Source organism: Coturnix japonica, chromosome 4 (genome assembly GCF_054131305.1).
Source record: "Coturnix japonica strain WE chromosome 4, WE-NBRP24, whole genome shotgun sequence".
In the NCBI taxonomy this organism is placed as follows: Eukaryota; Metazoa; Chordata; class Aves; order Galliformes; family Phasianidae; genus Coturnix; species Coturnix japonica.
Genome location: NC_140666.1, coordinates 32,154,882 through 32,178,132, shown reverse-complemented (window position 1 = coordinate 32,178,132; position 23,251 = coordinate 32,154,882). Strand labels below are relative to the sequence as shown.

Genomic DNA, 23,251 nt, shown 5'->3' with positions numbered 1-23,251 from the left:
AATGAAAATAAGTCTCTTTTCCTTGTTCTATACAAGCAGAATAGTTTATATTTCTTTTGTAAATGGTCAAAACCCATATTTAGATGCATTCTCAACAATTTGCAACATATCCTTTAAAATATTTCATTACAGTGAAGTTATAGAGTACAAGTCACAGTATGAGGAGTGTACTTAGTTCCAGTTGCTGAGAATTTACTTCCTAAACATCTTGTGTTCTGTTAGTTACCTTCATTTGTCTCTTAAGTGTAGAAAATGACCAATAAGCCACAGCAGAGGAAGTGGCTCCACTTAGGGGTTTCCTCTGGTTGGCTGTGTCTCTTTTGTTCCTGCTCTTCTTCTGAGAGGTGGTGGTGGGTTGGAAAAATATTTCTCATGGAGTCACAGAGGGTGCTCTTATGTGTCAAAACTCCCAAGCTACCACACAAAGGAGAAGCTTTTGACAAACCAGAAATTAACCAGTTGGTTAATTTCTTTAGCCATATTTAAATTAGATGTTATTAAATTTTGCAGTCTAACTAGATTTTGATGTATGTGGGTTGTTTTTCTTTTCAAGCTTTGTGTACTTCATATACAGTGTAACATAAGAATCTTGGATGTAATGTTCTCACTTCTCTCTGATGTAAGTCATAGTCTTAGGAAATATGACTCTATGTTAATCCAGTGTCAGAGAATACTCTTAGCAGATCAGACCTTCCAAAAAATACAGTAATGAGAATCATAGAAAGATTTGGCACAACACTTCCCTTTCCTTTTTTGAAAGTATAGTATTTCTTCTATGAAAAATAAATAAATTAAAAAAAATTGTTGAGCATCCAAACACTTGCTTTTAGGAACATGTAAATTGCAATTTGAGAAGATAACTACATAGCTATGTTGAAATGGGATGAAAGTTTCAAGTTTTAAAGCAAGCCATAAAAGACCATTTATTTTCACATGATGATTAGTACAGCAAAGAACTTATAGTTCTGTTGTGATAGCAATGGAGACCAAACAAAATTTAGACAGTTTCTACATTTTTTGGCATTTTTAAAAGAAGTATTTTGGCTTTTTCTGCTCTGCAGCTGATGGTACTGCATCTCACATCACTGTTACATTAAAGTAAATCCTATATGCTTTAAAACTAAACATAGAGTTGACCTGTTACTATGCTGATATATGAGCTTTGGATTGAACAACATCTGTTCTGAATGTGCATTTTGTAAGGGTTTCTTCTTACAGTTTCTTCTAGATTTACTTCAAAGTGACATTTGACTAGATTTTTTTTTTTTTTTTTGCTTTGCTATGTGAGAATGAACAGCCTCTGCCAGACGGATTTTCCCACAGTTGTTACCAACTTGCAACACATTTCTGTGTTGTTGCTGCAGCTGTGGGTGTTCTGTATCTGACTTGCTTAGATCTTAATGCAACCAGTTGGTTTAGTTTTTTGTGTGAATCTGAGAAAGGACAAAAAGCAGTTGCTTTATGCTTTTCCTACTTAGAGAAGATTGATGCATGAATGAGCCTCCATAAGCAGTCCCTTCTTAAGTGAGCTTTTGCTAGAGAAGCTCTGTTTTGTCATTGCTGTTGTGGCTTCTTTCTTCCTTTTGAGAGATCCGTAGTGTGAGCTAATCACTTCATTTGTATGAGCTCTTTTCATAGCAAAGCCAGAAAGATATAGCCCTAAAGCAGCTATTCTACATTTTGGTGCTGCATCTGTTCCTTCTATCTCCTTGGTCTCCCAGCAGAGATTACCATTAGGTTTCCTTTCCTTTCCCTTTCCCTTTCCCTTTCCCTTTCCCTTTCCCTTTCCCTTTCCCCTTTCCTTTCTCTTCTCTTCTCTTCTCTTCTCTTCTCTTCTCTTCTCTTCTCTTCTCTTCTCTTCTCTTCTCTTCTCTTCTCTTCTCTTCTCTTCTCTTCTCTTCTCTTCTCTTCTCTTCTCTTCTTTTCTTTTTTTCTTTTCTTGCCTTGCCTTGCCTTGCCTTGCCTTGCCTTGCCTTGCCTTGCCTTTCTTTTCTTCTTTTCTTTTTTTCCTTAATGCTGAGAAGCCCCAACCTGTATGATAATATGATAATATTCTGTCTTAATACGCTGAGGAAAATAAAAAAGAAAAAGAAAAAGAAAAAAGTGGCCAATGTGTAAATGATAGAGCAAAAATTTTCAATTTTGCAGTAGCTGCACAAAAATATTCTGCTACAACTTAAGTAGCTGAACTGAAGGAAGGAAGCAGAGATTCAAAGATGTGACATATGCACGTGCTTGTATGTGCTGCTACTTCTGCTTCTTTCCCACCTCAATCTGAGAGAGTCTGCAGCACAGAGATGAAGCTCAGTTTTATGTTTCACATCTGATATTCCTAAGCAAAACTAAGATAAAACAAAATGATAGTGAACAGTCTCATTTAATGGTATGCATTTCTCTGATGCATCCTAGGCTTCATAAGCATTCACTCTTTTTTCCTGCTTGGGTATTTTTTGAAATAAGGCTGAAAATTCTTTGCAGTATCAAATCCAGCCAAGATTTCATTAAAAGCATTATAAACTCATAACTGCAGCAAATAATTTTACTGTTAAGGAGGAATGGTGAGAAACTATTAAATTCCTGTGCAAAATTAATAGACAACACAAAAATATTATAAAAAAGAAAGGACATTACTTGTGAAGTCTATCTAAGCTGTTAGCTTTCATGTGGAAATGACATTTTATAAAACTAACTGGATAATGAGGATGCTTGTGTTTTTCTTTACCCATATGAACCACAGGAAATGCAGGGTTCTCTTATTGGCAAATTCTCAATATCTGATAGATATAGCCCTACTCTAGAAAATTTAACTTAATAGCATGTAATTGTGAACATGAACAGATTATTTTACTGTTAAAACAAAGATGTACATTTATAATTTTTTTCCTCTTCAACTCTGCATAATTTTTTTCTTTTTCTTTTTTTTTTCTTTTCCTAAAGAATTCTCTCTTCTTGTAGATTTGAAAGCAATTATGGTGAACTTTTCAACAGTATCTGTCTCCAGTGCAATTCCTTTGAACTTCACGATTGGATTTTGCTCCTTTTTCTTTGCAGAAATGGAACTGAAACACATCAGTTACCTTGTAAGTTGTAATTCCATATGATTTTCTCCCCAGTTGAGTTCTGAGGCTCATGAAACTGAACGATTTACTACTTTAATAAACTATCAAGTTAACATTTTTGACTCCAAAATAGTCAAAATAGTGCTTAGGTCCACAATGAAATCTGATCAAATAGTACATGATGCAGATATGCATGCACAGAGTAAAATAAAAACAGTAAACCCTGCCACATCTTTGCTGATTTTGGAATGAAGTCCTACTGACCAACTTAAAAAGTGTTTGAGTTAAATGCCACACAAGTCTGCATGGCTGAGGAAATGCTACAAAGTGAAATAGAACAGGAAAGAAATCAGAAGTAGTTTAATGATCCAAGTGCTTGACACTAAGACAGCAAAAGTAATGTAAAATGCATTAAATCATGTTTGAGACATGACTTTCTTTGAAGCTTCTTGGAGTGTCCTAAGGGGAGTGTTTCGTTTTAAAGAGCTTCCAGTTTGCCTTTGACTCTGCTGCAATAAAATTTAAAAAATATGTTTATTTCTGCAACTCAATATGGTTTCTTCAGTATCTTGTCAGTTCTTCAGGTGGAGGATCTATACAGGGGAGTTAGAAGAAGTCCCTTGGTGTTCCATTCAGCCACAAAACAAGATTTGTTCACTGTAGATGTTTGGATGTTTGGAATTCATTTTCTGTCTTTATAGATGGTAGCACCAATCTCTACTGGTGGAGTCTACAGGCTGCAGGCAAACCTTGAAGAAGGTCTCCTAGAGCAGCATGAAAGGTTAGTGTGTTCATCTGCCGATTTCTACATCTATCTTTTATGATGTCGACTACCTCTGAACTGAGAAGAGATGAAAAAGAGATTTCATTAGAGAAAGGGATAGAATAAGATGGCAGGTAGAACTGGATAGGAAAAGCATGCATTTGTATGCAATGAAACTTTGGTATCAAAGGGTCACCACAACCTTTAAAAGAGAGTTTTTAATAGCTTAGGATCTTTACAGTTCATATGAAAAGAGATTTTTCAGAGGTGATCTATTGTCCCCAAACCAGTCTTTATTCAGGCTGAGAAAAGCAACTCATGAAGCTAAGCTAAAACAACAACTTAATACACTCATCTTGAGTCTGGATAGTATTGGCTATTTGGCTGTGGTGCTGGGCCTGCTTCAGCAAGAGAGCCAGCAGCTACTGGTTTCCTGTGTTATAACCAGTGGCTGTCAAAGTACTGATGTTCAGACAAATACTTCAAGCAGTGATGTGGGCATCTCCTTTGTACTTCCCTAGGATGCTGTCCGAGGCTGTTAGTACATGACTGGTAAGAAGAGGAGTAGGCTGTGACTGGGCTGGTACCTTCACAGAAAGCCCTTGAACAACTGTTTATTTCGAGTCTTCCTGGGTAACTCTGAATGTGTTCCTCCTCTCATGAAAGTATAGCTACTTACAATCTTGAGTCTAGGGGGAGAGAGGGAGTTGCATACTAACGTTTAAGTGCCCCTTTTTACTGTCTTGCCCTTCTTATAAAAAATGTCATTTAAAATTTAAATTATAACATTAGTGAAATCCTATTAAATTTAATATGATTTAAATTAAAATAAAATTGCTAAAATCTTCAAGTTGCACAGAGAAAAAAATGCATAATAAAAAATTAAAATTAGAAAAGTCCTCAGGGAGGAGGGCCATCATAACACTCTTTCCTTCTCTTCTACCCAACTTCTCCCGAATGACTATATTGTATGCAGTCAAATTCTTTAAGAATTCATGCATTTGAAAGAGAAAAAGACTTCTGTATGCCAATAACTGCAAAAAAACACAATTGTAAATGAAGAAATTGATGTGTAAAGGTTCAGTGAGTTGTTCAAAGAATAAATGAAGCTGGCATTAGTCACTATGTATTGTTGCTTATGTGCACAAAACTGGTCATATCTATATGGTGTTCATATTTTTAAACAAGTTGATTGTTAGACATTTTTAACAGGAACAGCTATGAGTGAAATATTTTGTATTTTAGATTTTTGAGAAAATCTGCATGCCACAGACTTCTAGAATGCAAGCACAGGATAATCCTTCTTCAGAATTAGTCATAACGACTGTGAAGAGATCTGAATTATTACATTGCTCTTGCCCCTGTTGTGAGTTTCTGGTGGATAAGCTGATAGCTTCAGTTTTCAAAGATGTCAGGCAAGCGCTTTTTTTATACCAACGGGTAACAGCAGTTGTTCTCTGGTAGCAATTATTATCTTTCACAGTATATGAAGGCTTGATGTGCCATTAGCTTATCTTCTTGAGGTGAAAACTTCTTGTCCTTTTGTCTAAAGCTTTGAGTATTTTACGGAAAAATTCTCTAGCCATCCATTAAAATGAAAAAATACTTGGTCAGCATTCTGTGATGTTTTGATTACCAGTTACCTTATGACTGCATTAACATCAATATATTTTTTTCAAAACAGATTTAATATCCTTAATATTCTGCCTTTCCAATCCTGCTCAGTTAAAAAAAAAAAAAAAAAAAAAAAAAAAAAAAAGCATCCAATGTATCGGCTTTACTAAAGATTTATATCCAGTTTCAACACAGATATATAGTGTACACAGCAGCTTGTAGCTATTTGTGATGGACTACATCAGGACTGTCTGTAAACAGTTCTTATGCTTTGATATGCATGCTAATATCCCCAATAAAATTACTTTTAAGCAACATATGGAGGAAGCATGTTACCGTGAGTCAAAGTATTGTAAATAGTCTTATTATTTAGTTTAAAAATACTCATTTCAATATATTTTCATTATCCTCCCTGGTTCATAAGTGTTGTGGATCTGACTTTAAAGCAAAACAGTGGTAAAATATTCCTCAGAACAGAAAGGGCAAGGTTTGGGGAATATGGTACTTAAACCTTATGAATCAAGATGAACACAGGATGTAACTTGAGGTCAAGAATTTTCAAAAGGCATTTGGAATTTGAAAAGGGATGAGTAATTAAAGAAAGGATGAGTAAGAAAAATGAGAGAATTATTCAATTTAGTAACATATGATAAAAGATTTTTCAGTGTAAATGACACTCATGTAGCAGCCTCTGTATGCTTAATTTTTAACTTTTATTTTTACATTTAATTTTGCATTGCAGTACATTGTATACATATGGTTAAGGACGCCACTTTGCAATACCGGAGGCCCAGGCTCGAATCCCCCCTGTGGCGCAAGTGGTAGAAGTGCCGCTCTGCTACACAGGAGACTCGAATCCCGGGGGTTGGACTTGATGATCTCTAAGGTCCCTTCCAACCCACACAAGACTGTGATACTGTGTGTGATACAGGACTAGGATGGTTTTGCTGGCCAAAATCAAGCTGAATTCAATAGCAGTGACAACAGTAAAGCCTAGAGATTTCCTTTTAAAACCAAATCTTTGGTATAAAATGGAGACTGAGAATAAGAAATGCATCAAATACTGAGAATAAGAAGTCATTAATTTAGCATTAAATATTCATTAAATTCAGTCAGTACTTTATAGAGGTATGAAAGAGCAACTCTAGACACATCTCCAGGTGTCATAGAATGGCCTGGGTTGAAAAGAACCTCAAAGACATCTAGTTTCATCCCCCTGCTATGTGCAGGGTCACCAGCCACTAGATCAGGCTGCCCAGAGCCACATCCAGCCTCGCCTTGAATGCCTCCAGGGATGGAGCATCCACAACCTCCTTGGGCAATCTGTTCCAGTGCTTCACCATACACTGTGTGAAAAACTTCCTCCTAATATCTAACCTAAACCTCCCCATCTTAGTTTAAAACCATTCCCCCTTGCCCGTCCCTGTTTATATGCTCCCTTCAAAAGGTCACAATAAGGTCTCTCTGGAGCCTTCTCCACGCTAAACAGCCCCAGTTCCCTCAACTTTTCTTCATAGAGAGGTGCTCCAACCCTCTGATCATCTAAGTGGCCCTCCTCTGGACTTGTCCTAAGAGCTCTACATCTTTCTTGTGCTGGGGGACCCGAGCCGGGACTCAGTACACCAGATGAGGCCTTACAAGATCTGAGTAGAGGGGGACAATCACCTCCATCTCCCTGCTGGTCGCTCTTCTTTTAATGCAGCCCAGAATATAATTGGCCTTTTGGGCTGCAAGCACACACAAGATATCTTCTAAATTCTGAATCACCAATGATCTTTTCAGTACTTACACCATGGTAATAGAAATGAAAATGTATAGCATGCCATACAACACTATTTATTAAACTGAGATGTGTGAGGAGGATATGGAATTAGATATGGCACCACAGCAGGATTTTCCTGGAATCTGAAAATTGCGCTTGGTTGTTTGCTGTTAGAAGCTGGGCACTGGCCTGTGTTTGAAGGTATTTCCTTGCAAAACCTAGCACTAAATGAATCTTTCCTAGTTTGACCCTGCTCCATTAATCACTGTATTATACCAGTCCTGCAAGGGACTTATACATGTTTAGATTTTGTACCTTAGAGGCAATTGTATACCCTACATTCACCGAGTCAAACTTGCAAAGCCTTGGATGTGCTCAATATTATTATGAGAGCATGGCTCATCTCAGGTATGCAATTTAACCTTCATTCTATGCTTAACAATGTGTATAGTAAATAATCAAGTGGTCCCTGGGTATTTTCAGATATTAGCATTATAGTATCATTTCATTCTGTGATTTAATCTCTTCTGGTGAATGATGCCTCTTTCCTTTCTTTAAATGTACTTGAATATTTAAATTTACCACAAGGAGCCTCTTGTTTAAGTTTATGGAAATAAGCAGTCCAAACAAGTTCTGCTAGGAAATCCATCCACTAGCTGAACTGTTGAGGGAATAAAAGAACTGGCTCTCATTTTGCAATGCTGGTTATTGTGTGAATACAATACTGTTCACTTCAACAGACCCATGCAGAATAACCCTTACTTTCCAAGCAGATATATTCCTTGGTTTTAGGGAAGAGAGGTAAGAAAAAATGTATTCCAATTGGAGACCCCCAGACCTACTCCCATGTAATTTTGCCCATCTTTCATCTTAACACTAGCTAAGAAGTCCTTTCTTATTTGAAAGACAGGGGTTTTATTTTGAAAATACTCTTCATAACATTTAAGCATCCATTCTCCTCCCTTCCCCTCTTCCACTGATAATAGCACTCAATTCAATTTATTATCTCTCATTTGAGGAGTTTTTTTATAAATAGGTATTTCTCTAAAGAAGTCTGAGATTTACCAGTTTCACTGTTGATCCCTATACCTCTATGTTTCTTTACCCAAAAGAAGTAGGTAATGAGCTTTTATGCAGAGAAGACATTTTGATAATTGAATCAAAACATTCCATTTCATCAAACAAATACACTGGTCTTACTTGTTACTCTAAAGACTATTTAAAGTCTGTTATTTGTAACTGTGTAAAGCTTAATCCAACTTCTGTACGGAAAGAAGTCTAAAACTAGAATCTGACCACTCATTTTAAGTTCTATCACTTTAATGAATGTAAGCGGTTTGGAATATCAGTTTTGTCCTCATCATCCTTAACCATTATGGCTGCTTAATTGGCTTTTGTTATTTAAATACCCCAACACTGGTTATCATCAGTTACTGTCTTGTTAATAACACCTGGTCTGATACACACTCACAACTGTGCAATTGAATTTTCTTCTTATGTGTGAAATGCAAAGCTATGTAATGGTCTTTGATGAATGGGATGGAACCTCTACTGAAAAAAAAAAACTTGGAAAAACTGATTTTGACTCATTTACTTTTATTGCTTCTTGAACAACCTTTTGGGATGTTACAGTGGGGAAAACAGAAGTAGAGTCTGCATTAGACTTTTCTGTTAACATCATTACATTCTACTTTTCTTTACAGTACTGGAGAATTGGTGGATACTGAATTCTTGGCCCACAGCTTGAACACAGAAATTGCAAGTCTGAGAAAGCTAGTCTAGATCTGAAAATGCCTCCCTGCAATACTGTGTGCTAAGAACAGAGATTTGGCACATAAATTAATTAGAAAAGAGTTCTTGTGAAGTGCTTTCTGGCTCAAATAGTTTCTTGCGTAGAGCTGTTAACCATATGGTTTGCTTTTTCTTTTTTGACCTTTTTTCCTGTGCTTATATACTCTTACCTTTCTTACTGAACATAAAGAGAAAAGATACTAATCACCACTTATAACAGGTTGTGATAAATCAATATATGTTTGACAGGTAGGTTTAGAAAAATGTGTTTCTTGAACTATTTTACATTTTTAATGCTCTATACCCATTATCTAAGAATGTTGAAGATGTTTTGAGCCCAGAACTGGGAGATCTTTCTGCTGGTGCCCTCAAGGGTACTATGGCTGTGAATTTACACATCAAATGGTGGTTGAGGTCTAAATGAATAAATTTTGGCCTTGACCACTAACAGTTTTTCCTGTAGGTAGAACTACATCATTACAAAATCTTGTCATGCAAGAACCAGAAATTGTAGTTTTATATCATTAGGGAAAAAAAGGTTAAGTCTTCCACTAAACATAAAGCATGTGTTTTCATGTATTGGAAAGTACTAAAATAGTGAAAAGTATAAATATGCATGTATGTTTTAGGGCAATTTTTAGAGGAAACCTTATATCATCAATGGAACCTTGAAAAGTTGCAATCCTTTTACAGAAAAGTCCCAGGTTATGCACAGAAAAATATAAGAATTGTTCAGGAGCAAAAAAATAGTGTTCTCTGATACCACTGTGTAAGCTGCCATTACACACTACATTATGCTTCAAGAAATGACAGGAGTTGAATGGAAGGAGAAAATCGAAGGAGATAGAGATGGCAGACCATAAGAATTGTGCATGAAATGAAAATTGAGTGACGGAGTTGGCTGAACAGGGAAATAATTTCTCCTCTTAAACTAATACACTAAAGGAGAAAAAAAAAGAAAAAAAAAAAAAAGGAACTCTGGCTGAGGGCCATGAGGCTTTTCAGGCAGCACAGCTCCTATCACCTCTTCTATACTTATCTCAATCCAGATTTTAAATATCCAGCGTAAAATGAAATGTTTTAAAATGGGGTACTATACATTCTAATGCTGAGGTAAAACTAAAGGGTGGATATTCTTGCTGTTATCTTGGCAGCTCTCCTTATTACAGCTCTGACTACTTTCATGTTAGATGACTATTTCAAGAATGCAAAGCAATGTGGAAGGGATAAATGGCTTGCTTTTCACATTCAGTTGTAAGCCAAGAACTTAAGACAAAATTTTAAGACAAAATGTTGAAAATTATACACCATCCCAAAGTTGGAAGAGAGAAGAAGGAATATCTGGGTATTTTTGATTCGTTAGTCAAAAGAACAAATAATTGCTTTATTTTTTTAAAAGGAACGTTTTGTGGTGCATCTTATTCAATTCTGCTCTTTGTTGCATGTCAAAATTAAAATTATTTTGAACAAAAAACTTTGTTGTGAGTTAATGATCTAGATAACCTTAATAAGAATAGGTATCAGTCTAATAAAATTAAGCTGCCTGTATTATCTGATCCTTGAATGATTAGTGGGAGCATGCAATTCCTACATAAGCTAGAAGTGGAAATAAGTAGTTAAACTAAACCAACTTGTAGTTCACCTCAGAGAAAATATTTGTCAAAGTAGCATCAAAGGCTTCAGCAATGTCATGAACTGACACTGAGAAATTCCTCCTGAAAGAGAGATTATATTTAAAATGTCTTTTCTTTTCTCCTCCATGCCCTCTTTGAAATACTTTACTTTCATAAAAGCTATAGATCCATATTTCATTCCAGGGACGCACAGTCTGATGTCAATCAAAAGTTTCCATTTTATAGATTAGAAGTTCTGGGAGACAACACCTGTTTCCTTTTCTTCAGTATTTGTGAGGGTTCAGTTTCCTTGGCCTCTTTACATCCTGTATTTTGGTTATGAATGCTCTAGAACAAGCACTCTATTTTTTTTGCCCTCTTGCCCTGGCAGGACTGGCTGTGTGCTGTGTGTAAATTGATTGCTGTTGTGCCAGCATCCTCTCTTTTGGTCAGTGATTCTCTCTGAGTGCATGTGTATGAATTTGTGTGCTACTGTAGAAAGCTCTGGAGCAGAGTTAAGGATGCTTTATACACTTTTGTGGCTTCCAAAGAGATATTATGCTGCGCATATGTATTTTTATATGCGTGTGTGTGCACTGTGTGAAGATGACTAAAATTGTATTTGCATTTTTTTTTTTTCACTGCACTTATATGTTTAAGGTGGATATGAGAGCCTGAAGTGCCCAAATTTCAGACAGCCTGTTCCCTGTTAGCACCCTGACCTGAAGGAGCGGACAGCAGTCAAGGTACTGTATTTTGTTTCATGATACCAAGTTACCTTTTGACCCCCTCCTGTTCATTCTCAAAGAAGCAAAAAGCAGCTTCTCCATGTGCTCCAGAGGAAATGAGGCACTTGGTCACAGCTCCAGCTCTCACCGCCCCCACTACTCCTTTGGGTACTGCTATTCTCCATCTGTCTGCTCTGGACATCTTTTCCTTTCATTGGAGCTCTCTTCCACATGTGCCTTCTTGACTACCTTCCTAACGAGCAAGATAATTTCCAATTGGAGTCACCAACCCTTTTTACTTGATTTCCTCAGCAGGTCATATTTTGATAGTCTGCAAATACCTACGCTTGCAGCAATCTTAATTAAAGGCAGATGAATGCAGCTGCATTCAGCAGTTTCAGTGAGAGCCAGTTTCAATCTGAGAAGCTCTGTTTTGGCTGTGCATAGGAGGACTGGTTTATTTTAATGCTTGTTAAAGCTAAACTAAGACAAGTTCTAGGTGTTGGGTTCAGAAGAAGAAGGAAGCATTTCAGGGAGGGGGGCAACAGAACAGTAGAGATTTGTCTTCTCTCTATGAAGATTTGTTTCCCAAGAATCCTTTTGAAGTTTATAAATACCAGTTTAGAAGTGTTTTTTTTTTTCTTTTGTTTTTGTTTGTTTGTTTGTTTGTTTTCCCCCATACACAAATTCCCTAAAACACACACCCTAGTTTTAAAACAGCATTGTGGCTCATTTGCTTTCTTAATAGATTTTGGGAACCTAATGTCTGGTTGTTTTTTTTTTAATTCCTGCGACTTAACAGCTAGTCTAAGTTTGCCAGAATTTTGTGCCCAGTTTCAAATAACATTTCCGTTTTTAAGCTTTTAAATGTCTGGACTTAGCATTAACATTTTCATCTTGATTCCATAACACATTTCTTTTCAGAGTGGTGAAGTTTGGATTCTCATCCAGAAAGCCAGAAGGCTTGTGAGAACAGGTGAAATTTGTTTCTTGAAGTGACTAAATTTGCATTAGTTTCAAAGATTTTTTTAAACCTTGTGCTTTAACCCAAATTTTGCTCTCATATTCAAACTTAGCCTGTTCTAATTGGAATTTGTATCAGACAGGTGTGTTGCTATTTTTAACACTGATATTTATGCATAAAACTTCCATTTTGTCTAATCTTAATTAAAGCATAGTTTAGAATAAAGCAGCTTTACCCTGTCCTGGGGCTGCATATTGAAAAAAAGGAATAAATGAAAGCACCACTTTTCATAGTCATTTTCCTTAAATGAAACTGATCTGCTAACTTTACTTTGTTAAAGAAAATGCACTAAGTCTACAAGATTATTTTACAAAAGTGTTGTTCCTAGCTTTTCTTTATCTTTCCTTTGTTTTATTACAAGCAGTGTCTTGGTCAGACTTGTGTAGTTTCTCCCAGGAAGGCTGTAGCTGTGCAATTTACACGTATACCTGTGGGGCTTCCAAACAGCCACTGCCTGAAACACAAATCCATAATGGCTTGCAATGACTTTTTGAATGGGACATTAAACCACCTGAAGAAGGGGTGTTTGTGCAAGTCAGTAATGTACAGTGTATTGTTGGCTCTGGTTTTAGGGAAATTATTGACATAGTATGACATATTGACATGCCTTGTTTTATTATATTGCAATTTTAGAGACATGAAAAAATAAGATGCAAATTTGCTTTGTGCCTGTGACTGCTATAGGTAGCTGCCTGGCATATAGCCAGTGAGCCTCCGTTAAAAGTTAGTATGCTAAGCAAAGGTAAATCACTGCATTTCTTTTCTTTTGATGAAAGTAGGAGTTGCACTGTCACTTCGTTTTGTCAAATTCACTTGAAAACTCTAGACTGATCTGCATAGCTTTCTGGCTACTAGTGAAATGCAAAATGTGTATAGCTCTATGTTATGCAGTATGTTGACACTGACAGATTCCCTTCCCCAGAAGGAAAAAGGCAATTTTGTGGTGATCTGAACCGAGGGGAATATCTAGCTTCCAGTATCTCTAGATCACCTAGAGCAGTGTGGAGAGTTTTGTGGATAAAACACTCAGAGGTAGATTATCAACTTCTAAATTATATCCTTACTTCTGAGAGCCTCAGGTGCCTTTGGAGACTTTATAATCAGATATCTAACTTGAACTCCACTTACTGCCTTATAGAATGGTCTTTCCTTTCTATAAAGGTTTTATAAGATAAGACTTGAGACAGAGATAAGAAACAGAGAGATATAAGAACTTTAATTGGTTGCTAGTTTCTGGTATTCTGTATTTCCATGTGTATTTATAATAATGTCTCTACAGTCTTAGTAAGTATTAAGGGGAATATTTCCTCCTCCTACTCCCACTCCTTGTCAGAAAGCCAGGGTATATTGACTCCACAGTCTTGAAATACAGTCATTTGATAAACTGTTTAGCCACTAATGGATACTCTGTGGATGGTTCAAAATGTTTGTTTTGTCACTATAGGAGAGACTGGTGACTAAATACTTGCAAAGACTGGAGCTATGATGGCTGCTGCATCCCATAACTCTGGGCTGCTGAATTACTTTTTGAAATTTGGACAGCTAAGTTGCTGCATAACCTCACATCATGCTCTGGAAGGTGCCTAAGAGTGATGGAGAGGTGCTGACAAGCTAGGTGGGAAGCTGTCTAAAGATAACCATTAGGAAAATCTGGTGTAAGAACTCCAAATCCAGCTTTTCTGCACTCACCTCAGCTGGAGGTTAACAGTACATTGTCTTTTGGAATTCATGCTAGATTATTTTCCTTTATGACACTTAAAGATTCACATATATCCATGGTCTAATGTCCCACTGGAATGTATTAAGAACTTTAGTCTTATTTGTTGCAGAATTTCAGAGTTTTTTGCTTCACATGAATATCAGAGAGACAGAATCATAGAATGGTTTGGGTTGTAGGGGACCTGAAAGACCATCTAGTTCCAGCCCTTCCACCGTGGGTAGGGATTCCCCAAGACCAGATTGCTGAAAGCCCCCATCCTATCTGACTACGAACTCCAGTGACTGGGCTTGTACAGCTTCTCTAGGCAACATGCTCCAGCACCTCACCACTCTCTGACTGAAAAAGATCTTATTAATGTCTAATCTAAATCTCCTCTTTTATAGTTTAGAGCTACTATATCTTGTCCTATCACAACACCCTGGAGTCCCTCTCCAGCTTTATTGTCAGCCTCCATCAGACACAGGAAGGCCACTCTCAGAGTCTTCACAGAGTCCTTCCTTCTCTAGATAGAACAACCCCATTCTAGCACTACAATCTTGATTACTTCTAAAGTCATTTTCTAAGCTAGAATAAGATGACTTACACCAATCTTTGGGCTTTGAAAGCTGGAAAGGATAGAAGACAGAAAGAATGCACTTGCCAAAGACACAAGTTAATCAGGTCAGTGCTGCAAGTTATGGTTGAGGTTCAGCAGAAGGGATACTGAGATAAGGTCTGAAACACTATGCTCAGTTTGTGAAGCTGCTGTGTGCCTTTGTTTCTTCACAGAAGGGATGTACTTTGCCAAAGCATTACTTAAGCCTTACAGGTGGCATCTTTATCATGGCATTTACTCCATACTGTGTCAGTACTTAACTTAGAGCGTAATTCTCTAACGCTTTTGTCTCTGATCTGTATATTGGAATGTCCTGTAAATGCCTCCCTCTCCTTTTTTTTTTTTTGTTTTTGTTTTTGTTTTTGTTTTTTGTTTTTTTTGATTTGTTAGAGAAATACTACTCAAGATTATTTGCTTCCTCCTGGACATGTATTCAAGAGTCAAGCATGGGCTGAATCTGGACCTTTACTTTTAAAACTGGGAAACATCAGGTTACAAGAAAATTAAATGTAAATTCAATTCCAATCACAGCTGAACAGACGTGTTCCTCTCTGGCTTCTTCCTTCGAAGGGAGCTGGGGCTGAGCGTTCAGTGTCCATAAACAACAACTTTCCCTGTGAATGGTGTCCTAGTTCTGTCTAAAACTGTCCTGGGGGACCTTGACAGCTCCTCTGAGTTCTCTTTACAGTTTCTCTTCATCTGTTCCCCTTTATCCAAATTCTTTTCATGATGCTCACTGTTGCAAATTCAGTTTTGATGGGTTATTTGAATATTAGTTACCATTTGAACAACTTCAGTTCAGCATTTCATGGGTTACTATTGAAATTGAAGAATTTTAAAAAGTCATTCAAGCTCTTATATACATATTCAGAGATTTTTATCTTTAAAATATTCCATGTAGCTTTTTAGCACTTTACTGATATGAATAAAAAACCTGATCATTGGGTTGTTTTTAGATGGATGGAGGACATATTTGCATTTTCTCTCTCTCCTTCCTTGTCCCCGTAACATCCAGAATTAGAGAAACTGAGTTTTGCTGGAGCATGCCCATCATCTAAGGACTGGGCTATGCTCTTCAGAGTTAGCAGTCCCCATTCCAGAGATAGAGAAGTTTCAAATTTCAACAAAGCTTCAAACCTGATTCTCCAGTATTCAGAAGAGTTTTTGAACCCCTGGCATTTTAGGACAGCTTTTTTTCACCCCTGGCATTTCCTCACAGTTTGTGCGCTAAGAAATCTGGCATGATAAGATATTTTCAGAACACCTATCAGATAGATCTACTAGGTGGAGACAAGGTGATGAATCTTGCTGCCTCTGAGCATGAATCTGTGAACATACTACTCTTGAAATCAAGTGGGTTTTTGTATGGCTTGTGGTGGAAACAACAGTAGTTTTAAGAAGTTTTAAGGTGGCCAGTGATGTCTAGCTTCTTTGATGTTGTTGAATTGAGCAAAATACTTAAGGAGTTCATTTTCCCCAAATTCTCTTGTCATCTATCCCAAAAATGAATGCTAGAGGTGTGGTGGAAACACTTGATTTTCTTAATTCAGCTGCAGCTGAAGTTAGCATTCCTAGGATACTTGCACAGAACTGTTCATTGGAAGTCTTTCAGCTTGAAACTTAAACCTAGTCTTACACATCAGATTATTCAGCATGGTATAGTTACATAAGATAGACAATTAGACATAATTTCCTAATTTATAGGTGTAAATTGTCACCTAGTAGAAATGCGAGAATCTTTTGCTCAGATCTTCATAACTGAGAATTTGCACTTCAGTCTAACAATAAACATGATGTTTCACACATTTTACAAATATTTCTAATATCTAGAGTCTCTATGATTACTACCTAAATATTTAGAACATACAGCAAAACATAGTCCCAAGTCCTAAAGGCAAATACAGCAAAGAGAAGAAATGCTAGTCAGGAATGAAATGGTGCTCATCTTTGGAATAAGTGGTACTTTCAGAATATCATCTACCTAACCACTGTGAAATTTTTTGTAAACATCATAACAGAGAAAAGGTTTAACAGCAGTTAGAAGAAGGACAGCTGTTGCTTTGTGAATAATCATTTTTGTTGTTGCTGTTACAAATGCTGCAAATAATAGCATGACTGAAAACAGAGGTGGAACATATCACTTGGTTGTTCATCCTGTTAGTGCTTCCCGTCTGTCAAGGCCTGAGTCCCCAAAGTGCGCTTCTGAGGAACATATGTTGTCTGACAAAGCTCATTTGAAATCTGAAGGCAGAATTATGTTTTGCTTAACTTTGATTTTCAGATGTAAAACGCTTACACTGAGGATGAAATGTTCCGTGTAACTAAAGTATACTGAATTGCAGATCATAAAGCTTTCCCAAAGAAGTTCTGCTGTTTTTAAATTTGGCTATAAAAGCCTATTTTTAAGCTAGAAGGATGTGTTTTCTTAAATTACTTGAAAACAACTGCGTAGAATAGGAGCAACAGACCAAGAATTATAGATGTATTTGTGCTTTACAGTAAAAATAAGTGACTATGTTAATTTCTTCTCCAGCTACTCCCTGCAACTACCTAATCACATCAAAAACCACTCACCTTTTTGGATAGTAATATGGTAAACTTCTAAATGGCAAGACTCTGAGTGAGAGGGCTGCTGTGAGTTATTCTCACTCTGCTACCACCCTCCTGAAATGTTTATCAAATTGAGCCAATGCTCTGTTAATAATGACTGCATATTTTGCAGGCCCATAGCAGTGGGCCTTGGGGCAGCAGCCTGCCAGCAGTGCAGAGAGAATGTGCTGCTGCTGTCTATGCTCACAAGAGACATGCAAACCAGCTCACAACTAATTATGCAATATAAAGATCCTTCCAAGATAGTTTACCCAAACAGATAACTCAGATGGAGCTTTATCTATGGCTAAAGTATTCCTGATAAATGAGAAAGGATACCTATATTTTTCCTTTTTTCCCTCTAGCTGTATATCATATGTAGTTTTACTGCAGAACAGATCCTTCTCATTGGGTACATTCCTTGCTTCTAGGGTCAACACAGAAGTAGGAGTAGCGGAGTATTGCTTTCTCTCATTTATGGCCATTTTCTTTCCATTAGTTTGGGGAGAAACATCAGCTCCAAAAGCTTCTCACCTTTGTGAGTCTCAGCCTACATACTGTTAAGTTCAGGAAAGGAAGGATTTTACCTGCTCAGATTGGTTCTTTTCAGAAATTATGTTAAACTAAAACATCTCTATGTATGAAAGCATACATAATATCTGTACATAAAACCATATATATATATATATATGGTAATGTGTTCTGTAATACTTTGAGTGAGAGACTGGATGGATGCACCGCTTGGAATATGGGCATAAATTGCTCTGCTGATGATATAAACTGCTTCAGAAAAGGTGTCTGGGGCAAGTGAGAGCACTGAATTTTCTCAGTAGCTCACAGCGTGGTTAAGATGCTGGAAACATAAATAGTACATCTGAGCTGAGAACTCTTCTTTTTATTCATCTACTACACTGTAATGCAGGCAGCAAGTTTACATATTCTTGGAGCAGAGTGCACAACAGTCTTCTATTGGAGCAAGGCACAAACCCTTCAAGGGTGTGGTAGAGAGGGAAGAAAAGGGACATTTTGTTTCTTTGCTGTGAATAACTGCAGGGAGCAAGGCATCCTGCAGCAAGAACAGCAGGTTTTCTTTCGTGATGTGGTTGGAGTTCGAGGTAACTTCAGCAGTCTTCAGTTCTGTGTTTGCAGGAAGAAGGAGAGCGGCAGCCCCAGTGAACTCCAGGTGTTAGGAGAGGCATGTTCTTGGCTGCAGACCTAAGCCTCCCAGCTGAGAAGTTTAAAGTAAGAGTAATTCCACATGTAAATCCCATGGTTGTGGAGCTTCCTCAATCTGTTTATAGTAGTTAATCCAAGTTCATGACTTTGTTTTGTTGAGTATTTGATAACAGTGTATGTTTTTAAAGTACTAGCTGTCTTACTGGGCCTTTCAACAGATTGTGACACTTTTTAATTTTAAGCACTTCCAATCCAAGCACCTGGTGCAGAACAAAAATGACCCAAGTTTGTGCGACAAAGCTTTCTCAAGCTAATTTAATAGTGCCACTATGTATGATTATAAAAGAAGCTACTAGTACAATAAATAGCATTTTAATCACTTGCTATTCGTTAACTATGCAGCAAAACTGAACTTTTAAACTATCGTATAAGCATTATATACAGCTAGCCCATGAAGTATTTAATTAACTTTAAAATACTACATTTTTAAGTTTCTCTGTATTCAGAGAAGTCAAATTATGAAAAGGGAGAAACTAGAAATACTGATCTGTTACACTGAAGGCTCCGCTCTGTACTCACCAGTGAGATTTACAATGCTGCAATACTGCAATTTCATCATTATTTTGTAATCTTCTTAAATGGGTGTCTCATGTTAGCGCAAGCAATCACAAGAACAGCTTGAATAGGCTTTGCTGCTGAGCAAAGCTGCTTGTGTTGCAAAAGCAACTGGGGGAACACATAAGGAAAAAACATTGTGCAAAGATATTTGCTTTCCCATCAGGTTTAGAGTGAGTCCTGAGAAGAGAATTTATGTCTTCACCCACGTGAACAGGAGTCCAGAAAATTGTCAGAAAAAAAAGGAAGACACTAAAAACTGCTGAAGGCAAGTTCAGAAACAAAGGAGGTTTTTAACCACAACACTTGTTTCATGATAATATTCTGTGTGAAGTTCGCCTCCTTATCATGCCCACCTCCTTTGCAACTGCTGAGGCAGTGAAGGGATATGTATAAGGTGAGGCATGCTGGCAGTACAGCTAGAAGTCCTTAGTGCACAGTGGCTGTGTCCATGAGGGGACACCCAATGTCTGCCCACAGAGGTGGCAGAGGTATTGGTGACAAAAGGAAAGATCCCATCTGACTGTCCCCCGTGACATCCTTATAACAAAGCTGAGGAAGTATGGGATAGATGAGTGGACAGTGAAGTGGGTTGAGAATTGGCTGACTGGCAGAGTGCAGAGGGTTGTCGTTGGTGGTGCGGTGTCTGGTTGGAGGCCTGTAACTAGCGGCGTCCCCCAGGGGTCTGTACTGGGTCCGGTCTTGTTCAACATCTTCATCAGTGACCTTGATGAGGCGTTAGTGACCACCCTCAGCAAGTTTGCTGATGACACGAAGTTGGGAGGATTGGCTGACACGCCTGAAGGCTGTGCTGCCATTCAGCGAGACTTGGACAGGCTGGAGAGCTGGGCAGTAAGAAACCGGATGAGGTTTAACAAAAGCAAGTGTAGAGTCTTGCACCTGGGTAGAAATAATTGCATGCACCAGTACAGGCTGGAGGAAGACCTGCTGGAGAGGAGCTCTGCAGAGAGGAACCTGGGTGTCCTGGTGGACGACAGATTGACCATGAGCCAGCAGTGTGCACTTGTAGCCAAAAAAGCCAATGGCATACTGGGGTGTATTAAAAAGAGCGTGTCCAGCAGGTCGAAGGAGGTGATCCTCCCCCTCTACTCTGCCCTGGTGAGGCCTCATCTGGAATATTATGTGCAGTTCTGGGCTCCCTAGTACAAAAAAGACAGGGATCTCTTGGAAAGAGTCCAGCGGAGGGCCACTAAGATGGTGAAGGGCCTGGAGCATCTCCCCTATGAGAAGAGACTTAGGGAACTGGGTCTGTTTAGCCTTGAGAAAAGAAGGCTGAGAGAGGACTTGACCCAGGTTTATAAATACCTGAGGTGTGGAAGCCATAGTGGTGAGGCTGGTCTCTTTTCAGTAGTGCGTGGGGATAGGACTAGGGGTAATGGGATGAAAGTACAGAATAGGAAGTTCCACACGAATGTGCGGAAGAACTTCTTTACATGTGAATGTGACGGAGCACTGGAACAGGCTGCCCAGGGAGGTGGTGGAGTCTCCTTCTCTGGAGACATTCAAGACCCGCCAGGATGCCTACCTGTGTGACATGGTGTAGGGAGCCTGCTTTGGCAGGGGGGGTGGACTCGATGATCTCTGGAGGTCCCTTCCAAGCCCTACAATTCTGTGATTCTGTGTGATCTGTGACTGCAGCTGTGAGCATTTGAATACAGCTGTCTAACAAAAGCCCAGGTAACTGTAGAAAAATTGTTGCCTCAAAAGCAGCATTTCATTACACATTATTTATTCATGTTAGTTTACTTCTTCCTTTCAGATCAATTTTGGCCACACATTCATTCTGTATATAAACCAGTTTAAATCATTGAGACTATTCATATGGGGAAAGTTACGTATATGGTTCTGTAGTTACAGGGTCTGAAGATAAAATGATATTAAATCACTAAGTTTTGCAGTTAACAGAGAGACATTAAACAGTACAGCTGTAGCTTGATTTTTAAAAGATTTTTTTCCCGGAAGAATATAGCAATAACATCAACATATGACTGTCAAATCATACTTTTCAATTTATTGTGCTCTTCAAACTCCGGCTAGGAAGATATTGCTACTCATTACTTTTTTTTTTTTTTTTTTCTTTTTGCCTGAATGCAGCCTGCTCAGTTCTGCTTTTGTTCTCTTTACCAGAGATATTGATCTGCGATCTGATGTCCCTTGACTGAGTCATGCTTCAGGCTGTTGGCCTTGTGCCTAATTGTACTTTTGGTTTCAGAATTCTTTGTAATATCTGCCTGGAGGCATCTCCAATGTAAAAACAAAAAAATAACCAACAAATAGACGAAAAAAACAACAAGTAAAAAAAAGGAAAAAAAAGCCAAAAACAAAAACAAAAGCACAAGATTGTAGCTTCTGTGCAAGTAATGATTAAAACAGCATTTCACTGATGCCTCCTATGGACTACTTGAATTTCAGCTTCCTAAGAGCAAATATCTGCATTTTTATTTGTAAATTTTTGAAGTGGTGTGAAGAAAAACTGAGAACTGTTGTAATCCTTATTATTTTTGTTAGGAGTGTTATGGGCATCCAGTGGTTATCAAAATAACATTTTCCCTCCCAAGTGCTGCTTAAATCACAATTCCATTTTTGATTTTCCATAACAGATTACTTTTTTTTTTCTTGCATGCTTGTTCTTGTTAGTCAGGGAGCATATAAGTTTCTTGAGACTTAAAGTCTAATTTTGTGTGTGAAATAAGATGCAAAACAAATGAAATGTTAAGAAGAAATAAATTTTCTCCAGACCACCACTAAAAATATGATCAAATAACATAGCTTAATATTCATAAATATGAAAATGTGCTGTTTAGAGGTGGAAATTAACATGTGATAATAACTACTGCATTCAAATCTTTTTCTCTCACTATACTTCTAAGCCATAATTAATGTTACAAAACTATGTTGCATTGGATCTACAGTGGCTGCTGGGCATTTATGTACCAGCAAGCAATGACAGAGTTGGAAATGCATTTGGTCCACTCCTACAGTACCCATATAGGTGGGGTGCTTGGGTGCAGCACTGTAAGACAAAGTCTGAAGGATTACATCATCAGACCATGCTGTCACTGGCTGATAATGTCAGTGCTGCAACATGATGCTCTTAGCACTGCTGAAAGCTGATTAACTCCTTTTTGGATATCACAGGACACACTGTGGTGACTCAGCCAGAGGTCACATCTCTAGAACAGGAAAAAAATAAATTAAAAAATATCACTCATTTGAAATAAATAGGTTATATTCTCATTTTCAACTAATGGAAGAAAAGCTGAAGTTTGTTTATGCAGTCCACTGGTTTTTCTTGCTGACAGCAGTTTCTACTAATTCTTCAAATGTACTTTAAGCAACAGCTAAAATGATGGAAAAGAAAATTTACAGGGATCTTTCTTTGTCGGCAGTTTTACTTGCTGAAAAAATGTACATAATATGTAGCGGCAAAATTCTACAAAAATATGTCGGCATCTTTTATAAATGCAGGATGAGGAGAAAGCCTTTAGCTAAAGATTCTCATTGAGTACATTATGAAAGCAGTTTTCTCATGTAATCAGTATACCAGTTAGTTGTCATTATACCTGGAAAACAGAAAAAAACGTCTTATCACATTTCTAAGCTTGTACTAGAAGATTACTTTTTGAAGATAGTTACATCCACATCTTTGGCTTTACATACAGTGTCTCACTCCGATTTTCATGACAAAGTGAAGTGACTTTCCAAGTTAAGTGCTCATATAGACTTATTAAGAAAATCTATTTAGAAACTTAAATTGAAAAGAGGATGAAAAGCATAATTTTAACATGCATTTTTTGGTTCTGCAACTGATTTCGTGGGGATAGACAGCACATATGCAACTTCTTCAAATTAACAGATACCTACTTATGCAGGATATACAGAGAGAAAAGTTGATTTTTCCATCAAAGATATAACAGGACGGTATCTCTTGGAGGAGATGGGTGCAAGGACGATATGTATTAGTAACTTTATAGGCATGGTCATATTCTAACACCTTAATAGATTTTGTAGGTGATATGGTGAAGTTCTTCCATCAATCTCAGAAGATATCTTTGATCAGCAGCTCTGAACCAATATGAGAAACAGAGTAAACGTAAAAAAAAAAAAAAATGATGTCAGTGTACTTCTCAATCCAGGCAGAGATGTTTAGTTTCAATGTATATGTTGAAGAGTTGATTTTT

General features: G+C 37.6%; 1 protein-coding gene across 9 annotated transcripts in view; it reads left to right on the top strand.

Annotated features, from left to right (window-relative positions):
* Nucleotides 1-23,251, top strand: part of LOC116653413 (uncharacterized) — a 114,102-nt gene that overhangs the window by 23,718 nt on the left and 67,133 nt on the right. For 3 of the 9 annotated variants that reach the window (XR_014945261.1, XR_014945260.1, XR_004307191.2), the window contains exons 5-7: nucleotides 2,938-3,080; nucleotides 3,761-3,840; nucleotides 11,263-11,348. Coding sequence is in view for 6 of the 9 variants with exons in the window: in XM_085544914.1 (XP_085401040.1) it covers nucleotides 2,938-3,080; nucleotides 3,761-3,840; nucleotides 8,902-8,980 (302 nt within the window). In the remaining 3 variants the exon portion in view is untranslated. Of the gene's footprint in view, nucleotides 1-2,937; nucleotides 3,081-3,760; nucleotides 3,841-4,343; nucleotides 8,871-8,901; nucleotides 10,429-11,262; nucleotides 11,349-23,251 lie in introns of those variants that run through there. The other 6 variants (XM_085544914.1, XM_085544918.1, XM_085544913.1 and 3 more) reach the window with 3 other exon arrangements.